The 19,462-nt window shown below is 27.9% G+C and overlaps 2 protein-coding genes across 2 annotated transcripts; one reads left to right on the forward strand and one right to left on the reverse strand.

Moving 5' to 3' along the window:
* Positions 1-4,987: 4,987 nt before the first annotated feature.
* On the reverse strand, positions 4,988-12,695 carry LOC113372000 (homeobox protein rough-like; the record flags this gene model as incomplete). Its single annotated transcript, XM_026612373.1, has 2 exons — positions 12,272-12,695; positions 4,988-5,222 (listed from the first exon to the last, which is right to left on the reverse strand). Coding segments are annotated over exons 1-2 (659 nt in total), but the record flags the coding sequence as incomplete, so codon positions are not given.
* Positions 12,696-16,350: 3,655 nt separating this feature from the next.
* LOC113372001 (nucleolar protein 58-like) lies at positions 16,351-19,200 on the forward strand. Its single transcript, XM_026612374.1, has 2 exons — positions 16,351-16,498; positions 18,713-19,200. The coding sequence occupies exons 1-2, from the start codon at positions 16,351-16,353 to the stop codon at positions 19,198-19,200; spliced, it is 636 nt and encodes a 211-aa protein (XP_026468159.1).
* Positions 19,201-19,462: the final 262 nt, after the last annotated feature.

Here is a 19,462-nt window from a genome sequence, read left to right on the forward strand (position 1 = left end):
TTTTAAAAATGTTCTAAATGTTCTAGATGTTCTAAAAATGTTCTAGATGTTCCAAAAATGTTCTATATATTATATAAAAATGTTCTAGATATTATAAAAATGTTTTCGATATTCTAAAAATATTCTATATGTTCAAAAAGTGTTCTAGATGTTCTGAAAATGTTCTAGATATTCTAAAAATGTTCTAGATGTTCTAAATATTCCAAAATTCTTATAAAAATGTTATAAGAATATTATAGATATTACAAAAATGTTCTAGATATTTTAAAAATGTTTTAGATATTCTAAAAATGTTCTAGATGTGTAAAAAATGTTTGAGATATTTTAAAAATGTTCTAGATGTTATTAAAATGATCCAGATAAATTAAAAATATTCTAGATGTTCTAAAAATCTTCTAGATATTTTAAAAATGTTCTAGGTGTTCTAAAAATGTTTTAGATATTCTAAAAATGTTCTAGATATTCAAAAAATGTTGTAGATATTATAAAAATGTTCTAGACTCGTTCGGGATGTTTTGAAAATATTCTAGACGCTCTAAAAATGTTCTAAATATTCTAAAAATGTTCTAGATATTTAAAAAATGTTCTAGATGTTCTGAAAATGTTTTAGGCTCTCGAAAAATGTTTGGAAAGTTTTAAAAATGTTCGAGATTTCTAGATGTTCTAAAAATGTTCTAGATGTTCTAAAAATGTTTTAGATATTCCAAAAATGTTCTAGGCATTCTAAAAATATTCCATAAATACTTTATGGGTAACATAAAAATCTAGTAAAAACTAAAAACCTAAAAACAACCCGATTTTAGCCAACTTTTTCTACAAGTTCCAATCTTTCTATCTCCCTCACTCATACCAAACATCTCCATTGTCTATCTATCTCTCTGTCTCTAAAATTTTGTTTTTTTTTTCAAAAAACCTTTTCAGTAGGAAATTGATTATTTAATTTAACCCTATATTTTTTGAGACCACAAACCTATTTCTGGCCATATCTGTCGCCCACAATTATATCACAATGAAATATGTTTCCCAAAACAATAATGATAGAAAGGCGGAACGGCGCATGCTTATTGACAAATTAATATCATAAGGGCTAAAATGGGGTATTAAACACACATAATAGGGTATTACAAAGCCTCCTACACACATGCGATATATGATAATCCAATTATTTCAAACACGAGTAAATAGTATTTAGTAAAATAATTCTATATCATATTTCCTTTTCTCACATTTAAATTATAATTGTCTAATATAATTAAAAGGCCTTTCTTTTACTAACAAACACTGTAGAATTACTTTGTATAAATTAAATTTAGATTTGGGTGTGCCTCAAGGATTGGTTATAAGACCTCTCTTGGACTTATCTTGTTAAATATATTTTGTTTTTGTACTTAAGGGGGGCGATACATGTAATCGCCTTAATTTTTACCATTTTTTGAGGACTTTTTAAACTGGGAAGGAATGATTGAATCTTTTTGAACTTTTTAGGGTCATTTATTATATATTAAAATACACGAAAAAAATTATTTTTTATTTTTTTTTTTAAATGGCTGCCGTAAAAATAAATCTGCAAGACCCTCTCGGAAAACGCCATCAATTTGCGGGCGTTCTCACTTTTCGTACGGTGATCTGAATTTAAAAAAATTAGTTTGTACGTGTTCATAAAACATATATCTTCTAGTTAAACCAAAAAAAAATTAAAAAAGTCACAAAATCGTAAATTGGCACACCTTAGAAAAAAAAAGTTCGATTTTTCACCTTTTTTTCAATGGTTTTTTTGGTAAAAGGGTTAATTTTTGAAAATTTTTTGGAATGTTTGAGGTTTAACTAGAAGCTATTACTGTAAAGTAGATGTGTGCAAAATTTCATTGGAATCGGTTGAGAACTTTTTGAGTTATCCGCCCGCAAATTTCAAAAATGTCGTTTCGAGAAAAACGCGTTTAAAGTTTTGACACATAGAACAGATAAGAGTTGAGGCGTGGCACTTAAATGAGTTTTTATTGTATAAATAATGATAATTTGTTTTGAATATTTACAGGCATATTTTTGAGATTATTGTAACGATTTATGAAAGAAAAAAAATCGATTTTTTTTTTCTTGTTACATGTATCGCCCCCCTTAATCAAAATATTCTTATTTAATTTCAAATAAAATAAGAACAGCAAAATAGAACATGTTCCGACTATCCAGAATATTATTAATCTATCTAGAATATTTCGCAAATATCTAGAACACTTTCAGAAAATAAAAACTATTTTTAGAGTATCCAGAAAATTTTAACACGATCTAAAACTTTTTTAGACTATCTAAAATTTTATTAAAATATCTAGAATATCTGTACATTATCTAGAACATTTACAAACTATCTAGAATATTTTCAGATGATGTAAAATATTTTTAGATCAGACTATCTAAAATAACTTCGTTTATGCAAAATATTTTTCGACAATCTAGAAAATTACCGACTATCCAGAACCTGATTTTTTGAATATCTAGAACACTTTACAAATATTCTAGAAAGCCTAGAACGTTTTTAGAATATCTAGAACATTTTTAAAATATCCAGAACATTTTTAGAATATCCAGAACAATTTTAGAGACCAGAGACATTTTTAGAACATTCAAAACATTTATAGAACATCCAGAACATTAATAGAACATCCAGAACATTTTTAGAACGTTCAAAACATTTTTTGAATATCTAGAACATTTTACAACCATTTCAAATATTTTTAGAATATCTAGAACATTTTTAGAACATACAGAACGTTTTTAGAATACCAAGAACACTTTTAGAAATATTTCTAAACTATCTAGCACACAGACTATTTCAAATATTTTCAGTCAAAATATTTTCCCATATTTTTCTGCCATATAGAACACATTCAGAATATCTAGAACATTTTTAGAATATCTAGAACATTTTTATAAAATCTCAAGCTTTTTTAAAATATCTAGAATATTTTTAGAATATTTAGAACGATTTTAGAACCCCTACAACATTTTTGGAATATTGAGAACATTTTTGAAATATCTAGAACATTTACAAATTATCTAGAACATTTTACAACCGTCTCAAATATTTTTAGAATATCTAGAACATTTTTATAATATCTAAACCATTTTTGGAATAGAATGCCTAAAACATTTTTAGAATGCATAGAACATTTGAAAAATATCTAAAACATTTTTAGAATATCTAGAACATTTTTAAAAACATCTAGAACATTTTTAGAATTTCTAGAACATTTTTCAAAAATCCAGAACAATTTTAGAATATCTAGAACATTTTGAAAATATCTAGAACATTTTTAGAACATCTAGAACATTTTTCGAACATCTAAAACATTTTCCAAATATCTAGAACATTTTACGACCATCTCAAAACAGTTTTAAAACATCTAGAACATTTTTAGAACATCTAAAACATTTTTAGAATATCTACAACATTTCTAGAATATCTAGAACATTTTTAGAATATCTAGAACATTTTTAGAATATCTAGAATAATTTTAGAATATCTATAACATTTTTAGAATGCCTAGAACATTTTTAAATTATCCAGAACATTTTACAACCATCTCAAATATTTTTAGAATATCCAGAACATTTTTAGAACATCCAAAACATTTTTAGAACTTCCAGAGCATTTTTAGAATACCTAGAACATTTTTAGAATATCTAGAACGATTTTAAAACGTTCAAAACATTTTTAGAATATCTAGAATATTTTACGACCATCTCAAATTTTTTAGAATAACTAGAAGCTTTTTAGAATATCTAGAACATTAATAGAACATCTCAAACAGTTTTAGAACATCCAGAACATTTTTCAAACATCCAGAACATTTCTAAAATATCTAGAACATTTTTAAAACATCTCGAATATTTTTCGAACATCCAGAACATTTTTAGAATACCTAGAACATTTTTAGAATATCTAGAACGATTTTAAAACGTTCAAAACATTTTTAGAATATCTAGAATATTTTACGACCATCTCAAATATTTTTAGAATATCTAGAAGCTTTTTAGAATATCTAGAACATTAATAGAACATCTCAAACAGTTTTAGAACATCCAGAACATTTTTCAAACAGCCAAAACATTTTTCGAAACTCTAGAACATTTTTAGAACACCCAAGACAATATTAGAACATTGAGAACATTTTTAAAACATCCAGAACAATTTTAGAAAGCCCAGTAAATTTTTAGAATATTTAAAACATTTTTCATCTTGAACATTTTTAGATCTAAAACATTTTTGAAATATCTAGAACATTTTTCAAATATCGAAAACATTTGTAGAACATCTAGAACATTTTGAGAATATCTAGAACTTTTTTCAAATATCTAGAACATTTTTAAAATATCCAAAACATTTTTAGAACATCCAAAACATTTTTAGAATATTCAGCACATTTTTAGAACATGCAGAACATTTTTAGAACATCTAGAACATGTTTAAAATATCTAGAACATTTTTAAAATATCAAGAACATTTCTAGAATAGCTCGAATATATAGAAATAAATATTGTAGAGAGTATAATTAGAGACAATAAACGAGTGATTAGAGATAAGTTGTATTAGTAAAGACAAACGAAATTAACAAATGTGTTGATGTCCACAGACATTTGGCGCTTTACCTCTATCTAATCTTGTTTCAATAAAACCTTGTTGGAAGTCGCTTTAGAAGTTTTACTTCACATTTTTAACTTCTCGTAGGTTATTTTTTTAGATTTCGAGCACAAAAAGCTCCATATTTAAAACAATGTATATAATGTCCATTTAGACATTTTGCGCTTTGCCTCTATCTAATCTTGTTTTAACGAAATATTGTAGAGAGTGTGATTAGAGACAATAAACGAGTAATTAGGAAAACTAATAGAAACAAACGAAGTAAACAATATTAACAACTATCATGTAAACATGCTAATACAAATTTCACTACATCCAAAAACATTTGAAATATAACTTTTATTAACTGACCTGTACTGTTGATCAATATGGGCCTTCTCGATCCTCTTATCCTTGGCCCTTCGATTCTGAAACCAGATTTTGACCTGGGTTTCGGATAAAGACAAAGCTTCGGCCAATTCGAACCTTCGGCACCTGGATACATATTCGGCCCTTCGGTATTCGACTTCTAGCCTTAGGGTCTGTTCGCTGCTAAATGTCGTCCGTTGACGACGGGGTCGGCCTTCTTTGCGCCTTCTTCTGGCCACTAGAAAAACAATCACTAAATATTATTATATCATTATATAATAATTATATCATTAATTTTGATGAAAATTGGAAGATAATTGTTGGATTAAATTTTACTAGATGTAAGTGGAATTTAAGGAAAAACTGTATAATGCGTGGTTGAGTTGGAGATATAAGTATGCAGAAATACAGACACATCACTTCCAATGACCATTATCTCTGCTATTATTAATGATATATTATCTCTCTATTATTTATTTGGGCATGAAATTCAAACTAGGATGTGCATAAAGTCTAAAGTGTATAAAAAAGTTATTTCCCCGAAATCAATTCCTAACAAATGTCAATATCTTTATAATCATGTAAAGACATTCATCCCACTTCTGCTCCTCCTTAGTTTATTATTCTTCCATGGGAGCACCAACAGTTGTTTATGAATTCGTCGTATTGTTATCAAGTGATATATTTCTGAAGGGGAGGTCCTATGACTGAATATACACAGAGAGATTATCCGGCCAATAATAAAATATTATACGTGTGCATAAATGCAGACTTAAATGGTTTAGTTTGAGGTATTTATTTTCTACACGAAATCTTTGCTTTGGATATTAGTGGATACTTAAATGATGATTGAAGTGGGTATTAAAGTTGTGGGTTTGGGTAACAAAGTTGAGAAATTTATAACAGAATCTGTTTGTGGATAGTTGAAACACACTGCACAAAATTTGATACTATCTCTAGTACATTTGGTAAGATTGTTTTCAGAACTCCTGGACCAATATCTGAAGAGTCTTCTAAAATCCGGTCTTTTCGTAGGGTAAGTTATAGCTATCGTCAAAAAATCAAAATGATTTTTTTTGTTTATCTTTATGTTTCAAAGGTTTATGAAAATTTGGCATACCTTAAATAATTGATGTATTAACGGATACAATTTTTCGTTAATGATTTCGATCAACCGATTTGAATGATTCAAAAAATATTTAGGTAGTACTGACGGTATGAAGAAATAAAGTTTTTTGGGAAGACTTACAAATGAAAAAATCTCAAAGCTTAGAAACTTTCGATTTCAAAATTTTTTAAATCTTCAACAAATTAAAAAAGAAAGATCGGTTCGAAAATTTCAAAAAAATCCACTTTTTTACATAAATTATATTTAAATCGGGGTTTCAAAAATTTCACTAAAATCTATTTTTTTTTTTCAAAAATTTCATAAAATTCTATTTATTTCAAATATTTTAGAATTCTCAAAAAAAGTTTTATTAAATTTCAAAATTTTAGACTTTTTTCGATTTCAAACATTTTAGAATCTTGTTTTTGTTTTATTCAAAATTTCAAACAATAGTTTTTTTTAATTTGTTTTTATTTCAATCAAAATATCAAATAAACATATCAAATTACAAATTTTTAATAAATTACAAACTTTCAAAACTTAATTTTTTTTTTCGAAATACATATTCATATTTCCAAAAAAAAAAAATTTTATTAAAATTTACACAAAAAAATTTTATAACCTGAAATAAATAATATTTATTTAAATATTAAAAAAACGACTTTTTTCAAAATCTTCTAAAGTATCATTAGCGCGATAAGTTTTTTTTTGAGTTTACAATATCTAACAAAATTTAAAAAAAAATAAAATATTTTTCTTTTTTTAAATTTTCAAAATTTTCATAAAAATCACAATTTTTTTTAAAAAAAATCCCGAAAACGTTTCGGATTTTATTAAAGCTTTCAAAAGTATGCAAAAAAATATTCTCAAAAATTTGAAAACTCACTTGAAATAAATAATTTTGTCTATGCAATTCAGGCATTTTTGTATTTTCTTTTTCGGATTACTTTATAATTGATCAGTATTTTATATCATTCATTCATAATGATTCAAGTCTTAAAAATATGAGATAAGGTCCTTGAATGCTTTAATTCTAACTCGGCTCGTTCAAGTTTTGTTTATAATATATATACACGTTTTATATAAACAAGGTCGTCATTTTCAAAATGTTTACAAATTTTATACGCATAATTTTATATAATTATTAAAAATATGAGATAAGTTCATCGTATGCTTTTATTCTATTTCGACATAAGACATAAAATATAAGTTCTTATAAGTATTATTACCCAACTTATGATTTGTTTATAATATGCCCAAATTCTAACACTTATATTAATAATAATCCAGTAGATCCAGCGGTTTCAAAATATAAAAAAAATATACAAAATTTAAAATTTCAAAAATTATAAAACTCACTAATATATTTGGAATAGATAATTCAAACATTGCAATTCAGTTTATATAATTCTTAGATATATGAGATAATTTTACTAAGCCTTTCCGTCGACTGAGTGTGAGTGGGAGTAGTGAACGAGTGAATATAAAGTATTTATAATGACATTTGAAACATTTGAAAATTGTGAATATTTCATTACGATACGGGAAGTTCCAGCAATTTGCCTTAAGACACGCCAAGTTAAAGATTTATATCATCACAACTAACATCCTACTTTAATATTTTTTTACACTTTACTTCATCATCAATAACCTTCAAATTCATTTACACCTTTGGGGGTATACCCACTACACCTCACCCCTTCGTAAGTCGTCTACTTTACTGAGTCTTTCCATCGACTGGGTGTGGGTGGTAGTAGTGAACGAGTGAACGAATGTGAATGAACGAACGAGTGATATTATTACATCATATTGTATTTTGTTGTGTCGTGTGAATTGTTATTGTGTTTTAATACACTCGGATGCTATGTACATCATCATCATCATCATCGCGATTCTGCTTCTGCTTCTGCGAACGTTTATTATGATGCGATTACCAAAGCATAGTTGAACAAGTCTCAATTGAAGTACACTGATATATTGTATAGGATTGTGGAATGTGCGAACGGGGACATTTATTAACGGAGGATGTGAAAAAATGTAAAAGATTTTTAGAAAATTTAAGAAAACATAATATTAACATCATCGTCCTTCGGGAGTAAACACAGAACAAAAGTGCTTTACCCTGTTTTAGTTTTATCCGCACTCAACAGAGGGTTTACTGTGCCCAAATTGATTAATAATTTATTAATTTCTTGTAGGGTAAGTTATAGTACTCGCAAAAAATTAAAAATAAATTTTTTTGCACAAATTTACCTTTCAAAGGTTTCTGAATATTTTGACATACCTTAGAAAAATTTGATGTGTGTGTGCGGATACATTTTTTGTCTACAATTTTAGATCATGTGACTTAGATCAACTAATTTTCAAGAAATTCTAAATTTTGTAAGAACGTCGATAATAACTAGTGGTGTATGGCATCGTGCCTTAAGGCAAATTGCTGGAACTTCCCGTACCGTGATGAAATATTCGAAGAATTTAAAATTTTTTCAAATAAATTATTATAAATACTGTAACTTTCATTATTCGTATTTTATAGACGAATTATAGGAGCTCATGAATTGGACTGGAATGTTTATATATGTTTACATCAAAACTAAATAAACAAAACTAAAGGATGAGAATGAAAGACAAAACTTAGGAGTTAGAATGAAGGACCTTATCTCATATTTTTAAGAATCATATAAACTAAATTGCGAAGTTAAAATTATTTATTCCAAGTATATAAATGATATTTGGATCATTAGCCAGAATTAAAATTAAAATCTCAATTATTTTCCGATAAACAATTTTTTTTTATAATAGAAGAGAAAAAAAAAGTTTGCTTTCCTCTTAACAATCGTTACGTCAATACAAGCAAAAAGTTAATTAAATCATTCGCATCGGATGCTTAGTTTTCTCAAAAACCGCCATTTACTGCACATTTAGCTCCGTATCTACAAAACAACTAGACCTGCCGTTGCCAAAAACTAACCCACACTTCTCCCCATCATTACAAATTGAACGTTTTTTGAATCATTCAAATTCGATACTCCATGCTCTCAAAAACTCGATTTCTATTTTGTGCACTCTTTGCTCCGTATCTCCTAAACGGCTGGACCTGCCTTTGACAAAACCTAATCTGCACGTCTCTTTGTCAATGGGAATGTTTTTTAAATTATTCAAATCGGTTGAGCGGTGCTCTCAAAACCCGTGCACGAAAAATTGTATCCGCACTAACACAATTTTATCTAAGGTATACCAAAATGTTCAGAAACCTTTGAAACGTAAAGACATGCAAAAATGTTCATTTCCAATTTGTAGACGATTACAATAACTTACTCTACGGGAAGTCCATAAAGAAAAATGACTCTAAAATGAGTCATGAAGATGAGATGATTAAAATGTGTCCGATGGCATGTGCTCTGAATTCCTCCTTTTTTTTCTAAGAAACTTTGATTGATTTGCGGACTATCTTAAAGTTAATATTAAGAGCTAAAACTTTCACAGAATTTTCTTTCATCAATTTGAAAGCATTTGAGCACTTGGGAGCAAATAAATTCGGGAAAATACACATAAAGGACCACCCCTAATATATATATATAACAATTTTTAATCCTTCTCGGAGACACCGCCCGATTTTCCGCCTCCCATCAAATAACAATACGGAATAAAATCCCTATTGTCGGGCGGCTTATATAAGCCGCCACAAATTAAGATAAATATTATACAAATCTCTTCTTTTCACTATAGAGGTATTATTTTTCAAATCTTTTATAGGGGAGACTGCGGTAATTTTAAACACTTGGTATAAAAAAATCATAACTAAAGTGTCACGATTGGAACTAGGTTTATTACTAACAAATTCGTGCTAATAAAAGTAACTAGAAAATTGCATTTATTTTTGCCTTACCCCAGTCTCCCCTATATATATATATATATATATATATATATATATATATATATATGTTTTTCATGGCATTAAATATCTATTGTGATACAATTTATATATTTTAAAGCGAAATAAACGTTTCGCCATATGCTAGGAATACACGTTGAGGACTTTATTAATAAACACAAAAGAAAACTAGTTGAAAGTGGAATTTAGCCTTAAGGCAAGTTGCATGAACTTTCCGAAAAGTGTAAGAATTGACTTAATCAATCGAAATTGAAATTTAGATTCTTAGATAAAATTAGTCAACGGTTTATTAACTTCCCGTGAGGTAGTTATTGTAATGGGTTCAAAATCGAAATTGAAATTTTTTGCATGTCTTCACGTTTCAGAGGTTTCTGAACATTTTGACATTCCTCGAAAAAAATATACGGGTGTGTATATGGATACAATTTTTCATAGACGATTTTGAGAGTATAGATCAACCGATTTGAATGGTTCAAAAAACATTCGATTCTTATTGATAGGGAGATGTGTTGTTTAGGTTTTGGCAAAGGCAGGTCTAGCCGTTACGGAGATACGGAGCAAAGAGTGCAGAAAATACAAATTGAGTTTTTGAGAGTACGGAGTATCCGATTTGAGTGATTAAAAAAACATTCAATTTGTAATGAATGGGAGAAGAAGAGACAGGTCCAGCCGTTTCGGAGATACAGAGCTAAATGTGCAAAAAATGTCAGTTTTTGAGAGAACTAAGCATCCGATTTGAATGATACAAAGAACTTTCTGTTTGTATTGATGAAACAATTGTTTTTGGACAAAAAAAAAATATATCTGTCCTAAAAATATTTTTTTCTCGAATATAGAAATGAATTCGTATTTTTATTTAAATAAAATACGAATAAAACAAAATAAATAAATAATTTTAAATTTGCAATTCAGTTTATATAATTCTTAGATATATAATGAGATAAGATCCTTTAATTCTAAATTCGCTGAATTAAGTTTTGTTTATATACTTGTCATTCTTATAAACATACATAAACATCGTCATTGTCAAAATGCAGAAGGTCTTATATTTTGTCTATAAAATACGAATTATGTGAGTTATAGTATTTATAATAATGTATTTTGGGGTAAAAGAGAATTATTTTGTTTTATTTCCAAAAAAAATTATTTTGTTTTATTTCCAAAAAAAAATTAAATTTTAAATATCGAATATAATTTAAAATATTTTTTTTTTAAGCTAAAGTTCTAAAAGCTCACTAATATACTTCAAATTAATAATTTTAAACTTTGCACTTCAGTTTATATAATTCTTATAAATATTAAACAAAGTCCTTCAATTCTAACTCCCCTTGATTAAGTTTTGTTTATTTACTTTTCTGTAAACATATATAAGTTACAGTATTTATAATAATATATTTGAAAACATTTAATATTCCTCGAATTTTTCATTAAGTTCCAGCAATTTGCCTTAAGACACGATGCCATACACCACTAGTTTAAAAACGATTTAAAATTTAGAGCGTGGACGAAAAGTTTTACACTTTTTTGCTATTTACAAAGAAACGGCTTGGCCGATCGTTGCACAAAACTGAGAAATAATAATCCACATCAAAATACATATATAGATTGGCTTTTAAATTTCTGAAATCGGTTCAGGCGTTTTTGAGCAAACGTCGATGAAAGTCTAATTTTGACAAATGCCAAAAAAACGATACTAATTTTTGCAAATTTTGACGAATTTTTAAAATTAAATGGCTTGTCGTAGGGTCCTAATATTTTAGTATGATCTAGAAGACTATGGTATCTACCGTCAAAAAAATAATAATATAAATCATCGAAATTTTTTTGTAATACTATATTACAAGAAAACGGCCCGGCCGATCTCTACCAAAAACTAATCAGCACGATTACCAACCAATATCTTTCGAACGGTTTTTAAATTTTTAGAATCAGAATTGCGGGCTAAAACGTGGACAAAAAATTTTCACTTTTTTGTTGATTGCAAAGAAACGGCTTGGCTGACCATCGCACAAACTGCTAGTCCTCAACGAGATACATCAAATGGCTTTTAAATTTTTGAAATCAGTCCAGCAGTTTTTGAGAAAACGTCGATTTACGGCAAAAAATCGGTTCGCGCGCACACATACACACATGAATACTTTTTCCAAATTTGGTCTCAATCGATTCAGAATAGCTTGAAACGTTCAGGATAAAACATAAAATTAGCGAATCGGAGTTTTTGATGAAAACATAAACTTCACCTTCGGGAAAAGTAAATAAGAGCAAAATTTCACTATTAACTTACGATAGGCTCCAAACCCGGTCCCCAAATGCGCCTCCAAATTCAACCCCAAAACAGGTGCAAAATTGGGGACATTATAAGAACCAAAAATTCTACTAGGGCCAGCTTCATTATCTATTACCACATCGCCTGCACAAAATTTGGCCAAATCTTCACTCCATAAAATTCCTGAATAGAATCCTCTGCTCGATTCTTCTTTGGGGGAAGGAGAAATTGTTGTATCTTCGGAAATTTTAAAATTCGGACAAATTGATGTTGACGTTGGTGAGTTGATGTTGGAGGTATTGGTGACGTCAGATTTGTTGTCCTTGAGTTTTTTTTCGCTTTCCAAATGCCCATAAAGTCTGGCGAAAAAATCTCGAGGTGATGATGGACATTGGGGTTTTGGTTTTTTTGAGAGGGATGTGGTGTGGTTATCACTATCCATTTTTAGTTATAAAATACTCTATAAGTAAATTTAACTATTCAACAAATGCATTCGAAGATTTTCCAAATAATTTTGATGTTTTACAGAAAGTTTCTCATGAAGTCTCTTGGTTTCCAAAACGAAATAGTTTAGTTTCCAAATGATATTTCTCACTTAACTTTCTTTATAATTTTTTACTTATAATCTATTAAGTCATATATAAAAGAAAAAAAAATTTTTTTACTGTTTTTGTTTGATTAATTTTAATAGTTTGCTAATTTTTTAACTTTAATTTAATTAATTCTAATATTTTGCTTATATAAGCTTTATGTCTAACTTAGACAGTCTAAGTAATTGTTTTTCTAATAACTTGTTTTTATAATGCATTTAAATATGTTTCTTATTATTTTGTTATAATCTATACCGTAGTGTTTTTTTTTTTTAATTTTAAAAATTTAATAATGTTTTTATATAGTTTTCAATTGATTTTCTTGTTTTGCAAAAAAATTCCTCACTTTTTATTATTTCGTTGTTGTTTTCACAGAACTTTGTTTCCAAATAATTCTATCCCCAAAACTTTTTATCACAATATATTTATTTTATTTTTTCTTTATAAATTTATTTCATTCACGATATATTTATTTTATTTAGTTTAAAATGAGATTACATATATTTATTTATATATCTCTCAAAAATGTTCGATGTTTTACAAAAAAGTTTTTGATATTTGGCATATTTTAGCATTTTCACTTAACTTGTTTTTATAATGTTTTCAAGTCTTTTATAAATTCAAAATTATTCTTTTCCTAGAGATATTATTACGATATTATTATCACAATATTATAAAAATAGTTTTGAAAATGCATAATATATAGTTAATTAATTTTTTCACAAAGAAATATTTTCACTCATTCTAAAATATGATTTATTTTGAATTTATATATAAATGAATGAATATAAATGAATTTTTTTATAAATGCTGTATATTATAATAAATTATTAACATTTAAATATTTTTCATTAACTGACAATTGTATTTATTTTAATTTTTTTTCCTTTGTATTATTATTAATTTGATTGTTGCTTTTACATAACTTTTTATGAAATGTATGTAAAAATATTCATGTAATTTTTCATTAATAGTTACATATATTTTTATATAATAATAACAAGTTCAGATTATAAAATTTATTAATATATTTTACTTAGCGTAGTCTAAAATAAACCACATTTATTATATTTAAATATTAATCATTAATATATTTATTATTACTTATATTTTTAAAGAAGATAATTATTTTATTCGTAATGTCTTATGAATGAATAAAATTATTATAATAAATAAATAAATAAATGAATAAATTTATTATTTAATTAATTTAAATATTTACTTATTTTAATTTTTATAATTTTATGGAAAAAATTATTATTATTATTATTTATAAATTAAATTCGAAATATGCAATAAATAAAATCTATTATAATCTGTAAACAAATTTTATTAAAATTATTATTTATTTAATTTAAATGATTTAATTTAGATTATTTAGATGATTTGAAATTCTCTGCATATAATTTATTAATTTTACTATAAAAAATTGAATTTGTTGCTCACAATATGTTTAAATTATTATAAAAATTTATTAAATTTATTTAATTTAATTTAATTTATTTAACTTTAATTTATTTTTAATATATACCACAAGTTTTTAGTTCCATAACAATGAAACCAATAAAAATGCTAAATTTTTAACAAGCTATCTGTCCACTTTTTTCACATTTTTCGTTTATTTTTCACATTTATTATTATAATAATTCTATTAATTTAATTTATCATATTAATTTTATAATTTTATGAATTATTTTTGGAGTTGTTTTCACTAGAGAGACTTTTGTGATACTACTGTTACTGTTTGTTTCCGCCCCAAAACAAGGAAAAGCATCATCCCCAATATTGCGAGGGAGGATTTGTTGCCAACGTTCCCACAAGTGGGGTATAATGGGGAACATTTTTACCAGAAACATATTTTAGGAGATGATGATTGTTTTGAAACACGCATTTGGATAATTTTGTGGGGATGGATAAGAGATGTCTTTATTGAACAACTGTTACGAAATTTTTAGAATTAAAAAAAAAATCGGAATTTTTGAAAGTCAACTTTTTCACTTTTGAAGTCTCCAAATTCTATTTTTCCCAAGGTTATCATGTTTTTTTTATTTTTTTTTCTCTCCAGAATCTATTTTTTTTAGAAGTTCCAGCAATTTTGTTGATTTTCAGACAAAATTAAATAAATCAAGATTTTCAAAAAGTCCATTTATTCACAAGTTCAAAAATTCTCAAAAATCTAATTTTTCAAGATTTTCAAAAAAAAAAAATAGCTTTTCAAAATTTTGAATTGCGGTGCAAGAAATTCCAGTAAATGTTGATTTTTAGACTAGAATTAAAAAATTTAAAATTTTCAAAAAAGTCCATTTTTTACATTTTCAAAAGTCTCAAAAATCTAATGTCTCAAGGTTTTAAATTTTTTTTTTTTCTTTTAAAAATTTTAATAGCGGTGCTGGTAGTTCCAGCAATTTGTTTATATTCAGACAAAATAAAATAAATCACAATTTTCAAAAAAGTCAATTTTTTCTCAAGTCACGTGATACAAAATATTCAGAATCGCAATTCAAAATTTTTAAAATCTGAAATTTTTTTGAAAATTTTGAAAAACTAGATTTTTTAGACTTTTAAAGTTGTGAAAATCGTAAAAAAAAGATCCAGAAAAATTAAAAAAAACTAAATTTTCAAAAAAAATGTTTTTTTTTTCAAAAAATGTTCAAAAGCAGACTATTCAAAATGCAATGATTTTTTATTAATACAAAACGACTTTTTGTAAGACTTTAATTTTTAGGATGATATAAATAAATCTTAGTGATTCGCCCTATTGGACTTTTAAGGGGTCCACAATAGAAAAAAAATTACTATCGTACTCAGCATAAAATGTTATTATATTTTATTTTTTTATTTATTTATATAATACTTATACAAATCTTTGAGAAAAAGTCAATACAATATTTATAAATAGTAACAAAGAGTAAAAAAATATTGTACATTCTCATAAAAAAATTGTAAATTTTAGCAGACACAAAAAGATTGAGAACCAATGGTTTACCTTATCACTGTGCAAAAATTCATTAAAAATGTCTAAATATTTTTTCAAAAAATAATCAACAACTAATGTCATTCCAAGTTCAATGATTCAAGTTTTTGAATCATCGAAATCGGTTCAGGATTCGGGGGTAAAACGTGGTTCAAAATTTTTACATGTTTTTGGTAATTGGTAATTGACAAACGATAGTCCTTATCGAGATACATCGAATGGCTTCTAAATTTTTGAAATCGGTCCAGCCGTTTTCGAGAAATCGTCGACGAAAGGTAAAATTTCGGCTTGAATACACACCCGTACACACTTTTGATAAATACGGCCCCATGGCTTGAAACGCCGAGATATCGTAAAATTAGCAAATTGCATTTTGCTCTGACAACATAAACGTCTCCCTCGGGAAAATAACAAAAATTTTTCCCAAAAATGTCAATGTCATAATTCGTTTTTCATTTGTCCCAAAAAAAAACCTTTGACACATTTTCTACGAATTTTCTCAACGTTTCAATTTTATTTTATTAATATTATCCATGTCGACTTTTGTAATAACCTATGCACTCATTCTACTCTTGTTGCCATATGGCAACACTCATCCGGATCCCCGGAAAACTTCAAAATCAAAATTGAGACAAACAAGTGTCGAAGTACCGGAAAACATAGTCATACCCGGAGTTATCGGTAAATAGAAACATAATAGAAATAAGGTAAACTAGTGGTGTATGGCATCGTGCCTTAAGGCAAATTGCTGAAACTTACCGTACCGTAATGAAATAATCGAGAAATTTTAAACGTTTTCAAATATATTATTGCAAATACTGTAACTTTCATTATTTTTGCTATCTTCTTATATCTGAGAACATTAACAATCGTCCTTTCATTTCGAAGTCAATTTCAAAAAAATAGTTGCCTAATTTACACAAAATTGAAAAAGTGCTCCCGTATAGTCACAGTCTAAACGCATTTGCAAATAATTCTGTGGGACATTTTCACTTAAACTGTGCTTAGCCTGGCGGCATTTTCACATGTTTCTATAGTTTTGACAAAATTAAAAAAGTGCCCCAATACACAAACAGTCTAAATGCACTTGGGTAAACATTTGTACCAGAGTGGCGCTTAGACTGTGCTTAGCCTGGGTAATTTTTTGAATTTTTAATCCAAAATTACAAAAATATTTTTCGAAAAAAAAATTAGAAACAAAATTTTTTTTTCAAAATCAATTATTTTGTTGAAACAAGCACAAAGTTCTTTGAATCAATTAAATCGGAATTCTCTCAAAAACTGCTTTTTTTTGCACATTTAGCTCTGTATCTCCGAAACCGCTGGGCCTATCTTTGCCAAAAACTCATCAGCACATCTGCCTATTAATAGGAATCGAATGTTTTTAACTTCCCATAGGGCAAGTTATAGTAATCGCAAAAAAATCGAAAATGAAATTTTTTATATATCTTTACGTTTCAAAACCTTCTGAACATTTTGATATACCTTAGAAATAATGGATGTATGTGTGTGCGTGTGTGTGTGTGTGTGTGCGTGCGTGTATGTATGTATGTGCGAATACAAATTTTCGTCGATGATTTCGGACACACGGATCAACCGATTTGAATAACTCAAAAAGCATTCGATTCGTATTGATAAGGAGACGTGCTGATTAGTTTTGGCGAAGTCAGGTCTAGCCGTTCCAAAGATACGGGGCAAAAAGTGCCGAAAACGGTAACTCAATTTTTAATTTTAATTCAAAAACATTTTATTTGTATTGACTAAATGAAGAACTAATCAATTTTTGAAAGGCAGGTCCAACGACTTTGGAGATATGGAGGAAAAAGTAAAAAAATGAGCCATTTGGCGGTCAAAAATGAACATTAGACATATGCACATCAAATTATCAGATATTTTATAGAGATTTCAACTTAGTTAACATTCCTATGGGTTCCGTACCAATGTTTACGCGTTAGACGGCGACGCGGCGCTTAGGCGCTTCGATAATTCTTCTTTATGCAGTTAAAGCAGTACGATTATTTTGAAAAAAAGTTCAGAATTCACAAAATATTTCAAAATAAGTGATTTAAGATAGAATGATATAATATGGTTCGAAATTCTATTAAAAGTTTCAAATCAATGATCAACTTTGATTGATTATTATTGATTATTTTTAATTAATAGAATTTTGAATTGCGGTACGGGAAGTTCCAGCAACATGCCTTATGGCACGATGCCATAATTGCCTGAAGACAGAATTCCACTTACAGCTAGTTCCTTTTTCCAAAATGTAAGATCACTTTTAAGTTGAAACTCAATCTTTTTTCATAATCAATAGTTTGACGTGGATGCTATAGCATTCATCTAGTATATAACGATCAAAATACGATAATACGACTACTCAAACTTTTATTGGGCGCGAACGTGCTACCGTGCAATAGATTATTTTTCAGTTGAACTGAATCATTTTCCATAGTCAATAATTTGACGTGAATGCTGTAGCATTCATCTAGTATATAACGATCAAAATACGATAATACGACTACTCAAACTTTTATTGGGCGCGAACGTGTTAACGTGGAAGATCACTCTTCAGTTAAAACTGAATTTTTTTCATAGTCACTAACTTGACGTGGATGCTATAGCATTCATCCAGTATATAACGATCAAAATACGATAATACGACTACTCAAACTTTTATTGGGCGCGAACGTGTTAACGTGGAAGATTACTATTCAGTTAAAACTGATTTTTTTTTTCATAGTCACTAACTTGACGTGGATGCTATAGCATTCATCTAGTATATAACGATCAAAATAGCAAATACATAAACCTTTTCATACTTGTCACTACCAAGTAACAAGCATAAGACAGAGCGTTATCACGACAATTTAATAATTTCGATCCTTTATTTAGTTGGAGGTGACACCAAATATGGTTCGATGAAAGAAAAGCCCCATTTCGGTAAAGCCGTGAGTCCTTCGGACGTCATGGATCAGATTATTAATATTTTGGAAACCAAAAGTGGGACGACGACCGAAAGTGTCGTCACTATATCGCCGACGACTAAAGTCTACAATCCGGTTGCGGTCAAGAACAAAGATCCGAAGGTAGTCCTGGAGCATTTGGAGGACATCATATCGGCTTTGAAGCATCTGTCGAAGGAGGCGAAGAAGAACGAGGAAAGTGACAAAGGGGATGAGGACAAGAAAGAGAGGGAAGAGGACAAGAAGGATGAGGACAAGAAAGAGAAGGAAGAGGATAAGCAGGAGCGGGATGAGAAAAAGAAAGAGAAGGAAGAGGATAAGAAGGAGCGGGATGAGGACAAGAAAGAGAAGGAAGATACAAGAAAAATGACGAAGATTATAAGAAAATTGATATATCGACACAGAAATATGAGGTAAATGATAATTTTTAGAATTTTTTGTTGTTAGGACCAAAAATCAGATCCAGTTTATGTGTAGAATCATTTTTTATGTCTCGGTTTTTACCTAAATCAGCAATTATTTTCTGCTCCAGTTTTTTGCTTCCTTTTTTCTGCTCATTTAAGTTGCTGCTCGTCAGTGAACAATGTTTCTAGATGTAAATAGATTAGAATTATTTGTTAAAATAATATGTCTAAATTATATCTTGCTTCTGGTTTTCAAAAAAAAAAAATTATAATCT

This window comes from Ctenocephalides felis, unplaced genomic scaffold (assembly GCF_003426905.1).
Source record: "Ctenocephalides felis isolate EL2017-DRISC unplaced genomic scaffold, ASM342690v1 CF-g0.4_SCAFFOLD_01500, whole genome shotgun sequence".
Taxonomy (NCBI): Eukaryota; Metazoa; Arthropoda; class Insecta; order Siphonaptera; family Pulicidae; genus Ctenocephalides; species Ctenocephalides felis.

Bases quoted from the DNA above. Each gene is read 5' to 3' on its own strand.
- LOC113372001 (XM_026612374.1), top strand. From the start codon at position 16,351: ATGTCGACTTTTGTAATAACCTATGCACTCATTCTACTCTTGTTGCCA. The intron at 16,499-18,712 runs GTAAATAGAAAC...TCCTTTATTTAG, and splicing joins AGTCATACCCGGAGTTATCG to TTGGAGGTGACACCAAATAT.